This window comes from Scomber scombrus, chromosome 9 (genome assembly GCF_963691925.1).
Source record: "Scomber scombrus chromosome 9, fScoSco1.1, whole genome shotgun sequence".
In the NCBI taxonomy this organism is placed as follows: Eukaryota; Metazoa; Chordata; class Actinopteri; order Scombriformes; family Scombridae; genus Scomber; species Scomber scombrus.
The window spans coordinates 24,168,557-24,177,339 of record NC_084978.1 but is presented as its reverse complement, the minus strand read 5'-3'; the positions used below and the strand labels follow the sequence as shown (position 1 = coordinate 24,177,339).

The 8,783-nt window shown below is 41.7% G+C and overlaps 1 protein-coding gene across 2 annotated transcripts; it reads left to right on the top strand.

Annotated features, from left to right (window-relative positions):
• Positions 1–2,310: 2,310 nt before the first annotated feature.
• Positions 2,311–8,188, top strand: lpar4 (lysophosphatidic acid receptor 4). 2 transcript variants are annotated; one of them, XM_062425374.1, is made up of 3 exons: positions 2,311–2,510; positions 6,217–7,001; positions 7,123–8,188. In XM_062425374.1, the coding sequence occupies exons 2-3, from the start codon at positions 6,426–6,428 to the stop codon at positions 7,609–7,611; spliced, it is 1,065 nt and encodes a 354-aa protein (XP_062281358.1). In that variant the 5' UTR covers positions 2,311–2,510; positions 6,217–6,425; the 3' UTR covers positions 7,612–8,188. The 2 variants fall into 2 exon arrangements, with proteins under 2 accessions (XP_062281358.1, XP_062281357.1); XM_062425373.1 differs by having other exon boundaries at positions 2,311–2,539.
• The last annotated feature ends 595 nt before the right edge of the window (positions 8,189–8,783 follow it).

Here is an 8,783-nt window from a genome sequence, read left to right as displayed (position 1 = left end):
GGCTAAAGACATCTGGCGGTGTTTAATGCGCTGCATGTGTGAATGTGAAATGTGTGTGTGGGTGTGTTTGTGGTTTGACTTCAGCCTCTGCAGTAAGCAGGATGTCCTGTCCTCCCTGCTGCCATTGTGGAATGGTCAGCTCACCAGACGCTACCCCCAAAGACCACTTCCTATGTCAAGTGTCCCTCTTTTTCTCTGTTGCTCACACACACACACACACACACACACACACACACACACACACACACACACACACACACACACACACACACACACACACACACACACACACACACACACACACACACACACAGCCCCATGCCAGCCTGGACACAATGGGAACCTGTCCAACACCGCCCTGTCACCTGGCTAAAAATAGCTGTTTTGGTAGGTTAAGACATGAAGATTGTATTGTAACAATGGTGTGGTAGGACTTTGATCAGCTAAAATAGCACTGTGCTGTTATTCTGAGGTATCACACATCACAGTGTATTTGTCTGATGCAACATTGGCAGAGTTCCTACAGCAGTCACCCCTTTTTGGCCTTTTATTATGAAAACTTTCATCTTAATTTTTAGGTACAATGTTCCACTTCCCAGTTTGTTTGAAGCCAGTCACTTGGTAGCCCTAAGATCAGATTCTCACTATACGTATTCTTTGATATTCACTAGAAACGTAACCTCAGTATTGAGTCAGTGAGATCCTCAAAGCTGATAAACAGTAAGTCTCTACATTTACACTGCAAAAATGCACATTTAATATTAAATAAAGTTTCTTTTATGAAACAAACAAAATGCAATTGTATTCTCAGTGTATTACAATCTTTAAAGACTGTGTAAAGTGAATTCAGACATTTAATAGGTCATAAATGTATTTCTAAAAAAGGTGTAAAAAGCATTTAAACCATTTACACAAACTGTGTTTCAAGATTTCTGTGTTCAGGATTTAGTGGGCGGGTCTGAAAATAACGCATAACGCAGCAGTGCCCGCTCCTGCTGCTGTAGGTATAAATCATAGACTGTATAAGTATAAATATTCAGCGCACACTACTACTACTACTACTACAGTCTACAGTTAGCTGAGTTAGCCACCGAGCTAGCCGTGAGGCTAGCAGCTGAGTTAGCAGCAGAAAGCTCTCAGACGTAGCCCATGTTTCTGGTAGAGGTGGTGACTTTGATTGACAGGTGACACTTGGTAGGGGGCGGGGTTTCAGCGGACTCGGCGGGCACGCCCACAGTGTTTGGGAGAAGAGAAATAGGCTGATTTTTACAAAACTTTAAAGCCTAATTTCATATATTTGGCGATTTTTTTAATCATTCAAATTTGGCAGGGTGGTTAACAACACACTTTTCTGTGCTATGTCAAACTCAGAACACATATTTATTCTTACTTTACACAGACTTTAACTTTCTTGTTAAACTGCATTTTAGCGCAAGAATAAGCAAGACAGTTATTTTATCTTTGGATTTCTTTGGCTGTTGCAAGAAGCGCTCAGGTCTGTTACCAAATAAAAGTAGTATTACTAAAATTTAATACATTATTATAAATAAACAATGACTTCAGCAAAAGGTTGCAGTCTATTATAAGCAACATGTAACTGAAGTTTGTTAGAACTGTATTTTCCAGTGTTATGGATTGCAATACTTAAGTGTTACTTTTATGGATGCACCACTGTGTAGTACTCACTATGAGTACTACAGTTTTTGTTTTGTTTTTACTATAGTACTTGAGTTAAGTTACCTTTCACCACAGGCTGCTGACAAAGCAGAAATGTCTCTGCAGATACTGCTTGTTATTACTTTGATAAACTAACTTGATGTTCCAGTGAAGTTAATAAAAACAGCCATGTGCTTTAATAAGTGTGTGTCTGGTCTTTATAAACTGTGAGCTCTCCAGTTAATGACACCATGACGCCACACACACACACACACACACACACACACACACACACACACACACACACACACACACACACACACACACACACACACACACACACACACACACACACACACAGCTCTCCTCTCTCTCTCTCTCTCTCTCTCTCTCTCTCTCTCTCTCTCTCTCTCTCTCTCTCTCTCTCTCTCTCTCCTTCTCCCTTCTCCAGAATCTGCTATTCACTCTCCTCCTCCCTCTTCCCTCCCTCCTCCCCCCCTCCTCCTGCCCACTGCCTGACCGAGGTGCTATTGTCTCGCTTCCTGTGGCCCTGCAAGCAGATCTGGACGTACACGCACGCTCACACGCAGGCGCGGTGGATGTGATGCGTTCCCATTTCTAGAGAACGGAGAGAGTCGCCGTGATTAAATGAAGAACACAACACCAGGAGGAAAAGTTTTCTCTCGCCTCATGGAAAAACAGCTCCAATCTGTTTGAAATAGAAACTCCAAGCAAGAAAAATTAGTAGATTCAGCGGCAGCAGCAACAACACTTTGTGAAAAATTATGGAGTTTATCTTTTGACAGCTGCACCGCCGCACTGCTGCCAGACTGACAAACATCAGTGACCGGGAGGTGAGCTGTCATCATCCATTCAGCTGCCAGTAAGCTTGCACTGCTTTATATCAAGACATTAACTTTTTTTTTTGTCTTTAGTTTAGAAACATATTTTGTGTGTAGCTGCTTCCCACAGCCTGTGAGACCATGAATACACTAACAGTTATAATAGCTGTATGCAGCTGTTATCTATCATGGTTGAAAATGAAGAAAAATGCATCTCTAGGCTGTAGATGTTTGACTGGTCTTATAATATTTTGACTGTAAGAACAAATTAACACATTTCATGACATGTTAATGTTATTTACTACACACCAATTATAGAGAAACATCAACAAGTGAGGGCTTGTTGGCTTAGAGAGAATATTTCTACTTGTAGGAATTGAACATTTTTAGCTGTGTTATAGATTTACTGAGTATCACATGACTTTGAACTAAAACAGTAAACACTTTTCACTTAGGCCAATTCAGGTCACCGACACATCACTACAAATTACAGTACAGCTTTAAAAATTGCTAATTGAATTTCTAGCACCACATTTTCCCTCCATGGTCTCAGTGAAAATTGATCATTTCTGCTTATCAAAGAGTTTTGTGTATAAAAAATTAGGGCTGCATGTTTACTTATGAACTGTTTCCTTGATCAGCTGTGGTCTACATGTAAGAAAATAATGAAAAAAAGCTCATCACTTACTTTAAATAGCTTGTTTTGTTCAACTCTACAGATGAAAACACAAAGATATGCAGTTCATTATTATAGAAGATAACCAGTAAACATTCACATAAAGAGAAATTGGAATCAATGAACTGAAAAAAACTTTTTTTGTGTGTCAATTAATCAACTAATCGTTGAAACTGAACATTATGAACCTCATAAAGTCGTTTTTGGAGGGATGTGGTGTGTTAATGGTATTAGTGGGATGTGATGTAATTTGGGTCACAGTTCAAACGAGGCCATCCTGATTTAAAATACACTCTGTATTGTGTACTAACGCCATTAGCTGCCCTGGCTGTAAAGTGTAAAGATGTCCTCTTAAACAAAACACTGTGCGTCTGGTTGTCCTCCACCTTCAACCCTCCATGTTTTCTTCCTCTTAGCGAGTGAAAGAAGGGAACAGCTGGATGTGAGCTGAGCCTGAACTCGATCCGTTCATATCAGCGGGTCCCAGAGGCCTGTTTCTGTCACTGTCGTGGCTGACTATAAGCGGGGGGGAAACCCTTTAACTGTGCAGCTGTCCATGACCTGTACACACACAGGACTGAAATCCCTCAGCAGGACTTCTAGTAATCCACAACATGCTTAAATGTGTCTCCGCTCCAGGTCTGAAGCTGAGGCAGTTCTTGTTACTTTCTAACACAAACTGTATAGCAGCCAAATTCAATGTTCTATAGGCTCGGCTGCCTGAAGAAACAACATCAGCTGAAAATGAAGCCGACACTGTCAGGGGTCCTGGGACCGAGCCACAGTACACAGAACCCTACAGTGTGTGTGTGTGTCTCTGTGAGGACTGGCACATTTAGGTGTTTGCCTGCTTGTGTATGCACGTGTGGAGACTTGTGCATATGTAAGTGTGTATTTGGTGCAGACGGGTACAGTGAGGGTATTGTAAGGGCCGGTGGAGGCTTTCTGGTAGGCGTGTGAAAACGCTGTAAAGATGTCACATTGCAGCTGGCACTGGACAGGCCTGATGGACTGTTCACACACATACACACAGCGTTTCCTTTGTGTGTGTGGTGAAAAGACAGAGTGAATCTTATCCAGACACACTCAGGATTTTAACACGCAATGCTTAAGACCATCCACCTCACTGCTGCTTTTGCTCTGTTGCATAACACAAGATAAGACCAGTCTTGCTTGTTAAAGATGTACTCTGGTGATTTAAAATGACACTCAAGTAAACTTGGGACACATGGGAAAGAGATTTTAGTAAATAAAGATAAAAGAATGGTCAAAATCAATGCAGCAGAAGCCGAGATGTCCTGAATTTTTAGTCCCTGATAAGCTCCAGAGACACTGTATCCTACAATTCCCAGAATGCAGCTGTTGTTAGACTCTCCCTGACTGCCCATGGCTTTCAAACAACAAACTTCCAGTGTATAAAGCTGCCTCTCCATTACAAATTTGCAGTCTTTAACCCTAACCCTAACCCTAACCCTTCAAATTAATATAATCCACATTTTTTCACATTTTCAGAAATGTCTGTCAGGAAGCACAGAGGAGGTTATACAACTGTTTTCACATGTAGTTCTCCTTGTGACTGATACTCATGTGTTAAATTGCTGAAGTTTCCCCTTTTAGACCAACAGAGGTGAAGTTAGAGAGGTAAAATTACCTCTTTCTTCAACTGCTGTTTTATCTGCCGAAGTACAGCTTCTGTTTTTGGCTGAGAGCCATATAAGTGGTCAGCGATTTTGTCCAGTACTGTTTCTTTTGTTTGGCACATGTCTGTTTGATTTGGACTTTGAGCAGTATTTAATTTCTTGGTAAAGCTTCTGATAGTGTACTGCTCATTACATCCGTTTTAGTATTTTTCACCACACACTTACACCATCAGAATAATATGAAAGATGCTATAATCTAAAGGGGCTTTCAATTGTTTCCTTGTGCACTGTCAAATGCAATCGATAATGTTTTAAAAGTTAAAATATATTATTTATATCTAAATGTAGTTTAGTGTTTGAGGGTTGAGGGTTGAGGTATTTAATTAAGTCCAAACTTAACATTTTTAAGCAACTCGTTTACAGATTAGCAAGGTGTAGATCTGGTCATTTAAGTAATGAAGAATTGGACATTTTACCAACAACAAAAAATCCAAATTGCTAAAAAAACTGAGGTGTAACTGTTTTGTAGTCCCCTTAGCTGTCAAAGATGAAGTGTAGAATGTTAATCATGATCTTTTCACACAACTCTGCAATAGAGTTCCGGGCAGATTTGCACAATGTTAGTTCACTGACCGTAATATTTCTTCATGTAAATTACCAGAAAACCATCTTTATCTCAAACTGTCAAATCATTTAATAACAGTGCTGTGTTATGGTGTAACTCTGCATTGCTTTTACACCAAGCCAGAATGTTGTTTATTTCTTCCAGCTAGAGTTCAGCCTCTGATCCTTTTCTGTACTTTTATGGTTGGAAGTGGATTTTACATTGAGCTCTTTAACATTGATTCATGAATAAATGTAGCTGGAGTGTGTTTAACCTCTTAATCCATAGTACATGTTCCTGTCTCTGGCAGCTCTCATACTTCTGATGACAGCCTGAGTCCTGCATGTCACACAGCCATGAAAGCTCAAACCCTCTGATGAGACTTTATATAGACTATATGTATTGAAACAGAAAAGGCGTTAAATTGTAGTAAATATTGTCAAAATCAATAGGACATTGTAATTGGTTTTGGTTGTATATTGGATGCTGATAAATAGAATAGAGTGGAATTAATTATATCTCATTTACAAGGGAAACCAGACAATATCCTATAATGCTGGCTCTTATATTTTTTTCTATAAACTTGAGTTATAAAATCCAAGTTAAAATACCATTTCTGCTTTCTATAAAATTCCATTAAAATATTAATCATACCAAGTGTTTTGTTTAAAAGTGTAATGGCTAAAGGCGTATACCATTATGCTTCATGTTATGGAGAACTGGAGTTGTTTGCTCTTTGATGTTTTTAACTTTTATTGTGAGGAAGTGACCATGGGCTTTTTCCTTTTCTCTCCACAGGAGGACAGACCAGCCCTGCATCCGTACATCCTGACTGACTCTGTCTCCATTTGTGTGTCTGAATGTCCACGATGGCTTGGAGGGGGCTTGACTGGTGGATCCCCTGCTGACACCTCCGATCCCCAGATATCCACCCTGACTCCCCCCTTTCCTGAAGACTTTGGTGTAACCTCGTGCTGTGGAGAACCTTTCACCTCTAAGCTCTCATCATGGCTAGCCTGGTGCTCAACGAGACCGGAATGGAGGACTGTGGCATCGACGACTCCTTCAAGTACAACTTGTACTCGGTGGTCTACAGTGTGGTCTTTGTCTTAGGCCTGATCACCAACTGTGCTGCTCTCTTCGTATTCTGCTTTCGGATGAAGATGAGCAACGAGACCACAATGTTTATGACTAATTTAGCGTTATCTGATTTAGTTTTTGTTTTTACGTTGCCATTCAAGGTCTTCTACAATGTTAACCGCCACTGGCCATTTGGAGATGGACTGTGTAAGATATCAGGAACAGCCTTTATCACCAACATCTATGGCAGCATGCTCTTCCTCACCTGTATTAGCGTAGACCGCTTCCTGGCAATAGTCTACCCTTTCCGCTCCCGCTCTATTCGCACACGCAGGAACGCGGCGCTGGTGTGTGCCGCCGTGTGGCTGACCATTGTGGGGGGAGGGATATCAGTGACCTTTTTCTCCACCATCAACAGCACAAACAGGGCCACAACCTGCTTTGAGGGCTTCTCCAAGAGTACCTGGAGGACGTACCTTTCCAAAATCACCATCTTCATTGAGGTGAAGGGCCTGATAGTCACACAAACTGACATACACACAATTTAAACCATTTTATAATGAGTATTAATCTAACCAGAAACATAACATTGAATTTTTGTTATGCATCTTATTATCGTTCCAGATTGTGGGATTCCTCCTCCCCCTCCTGGCCAATTTGGTATGTTCCTCGCTGGTTCTACGAACACTGCGTCGCCCAGTGACTGTTGGTCATGGCTGTGACAGCAAGAGACGCGTCCTAAGGATGATTCTGGTCCATCTTGGCATCTTCATCATCTGCTTTGTCCCTTATAACTCTATCCTCTTCGTGTACGCCCTGGTGCGGACCCAGGCCCTGGCTAACTGCACTGTGGAGCGCTTTGCCCGAACTCTTTACCCCATCACTCTCTGTCTGGCCTGCCTCAACTGCTGCCTGGACCCTGTGGTCTACTACTTCACCTCAGAGAGCTTCCAGAAAAGCTTGACCATGGGGGGCAAAGGGACAAGCTCCCGGCCTGAGAGTATCCCTCGCAGTGACACAGAGACCCAGGACACAGCAAACACTCTCCCCAGAGACACAGACACTCTGGCCAGCAATGGAAAAGAGACTAAGATGTCTGAGAGTGAGTTCTGAACCAACAAGGAAGACAGAATGTAAAGAAGGGCAGGTTGGATTTGAAAGACAGGAGCCCTGAATTTGCAAAATAAATAAATCAGCTGCTTGGTCCTGAAAGTGACAAACGCATAACTCAGCAGATTAGTTAAATCCTGAGGTAAATCCTGAGGTATGGCCCGGGCTTTACGGATTAATCCACCACTGGAGAGAAGAGGAATGTATCTGTTTATTATAAGCAAACACTACAGGGACCAGAGACCTAGCCACACCAGGAAAATTGTGATAGTCCAGGGACATGCGGAGCCTCTAAAAGAGACTCAAACACATGATTACTCAGGTGTAACACACACAAACACTTACACATGCACTGGATCGTGGATAAGATGGAGATTTCCGTCCACATTGTTGACATATGCTGTAAAGTACTTTTGTAACACACTGAGCCCTTAAGTTTTATTGTTATTAAGTTCAAGCTTTCACAATGCAGTATATCATTTTAGACATTAATGTTATGACACTCTTTAGTGGTGAAACCCTTTGTTATTATAACACAGCAGCGCGCTGACCTGCTGAGTTAAACGTGTCTCATGTTGAAGTTTGAGGCCATTAAATGACTGTTTTGAATTGCTTTCTTGGCTGCATTTATTATTTCTGTCCCCCGCCTTGTGCCTGTCAGTTCGGTCAAACCTACCATGAACTGGCCTTTATCAGCATGACTGTTCATTTGAACTCATAGAGAAGTTTTTCTACCCAGGCTCTTTGTTTTCACCAAGCAGCCAATGTGATCTTGTTGTGGGCGCAGAAGGCAGCTCTGATCCAGTCGAGGAGTTTGGCCTGTGTGCTGTGTCACAGGCCAAATGGTTATTATGACTGGAGCAATGGTCCATTGTTTGCTCCTGAATGAGGTCTCTCTGTCTTAATCTGGCCTTAGACTGCAGATCTGCTCAAAGTCTCTTACACATTGCAATGTGCACTCACACTCCAAAGTACGTGTGAACACTGTTGATTGCATACTCACCCAAAATCGTTGTGTTTCACTACATGAAGAACAAAACAGTGAAGATATTATAGTTAGCAGATCTGGGAGAATTTAGTATTGCTGAGAGGTTTCTTGGGAGCTATTTAATGAATTATTTCATTCATGAGTATGCCTTCAACGAGATCAGGTTGCACTGAGAATAAGGGTCTGG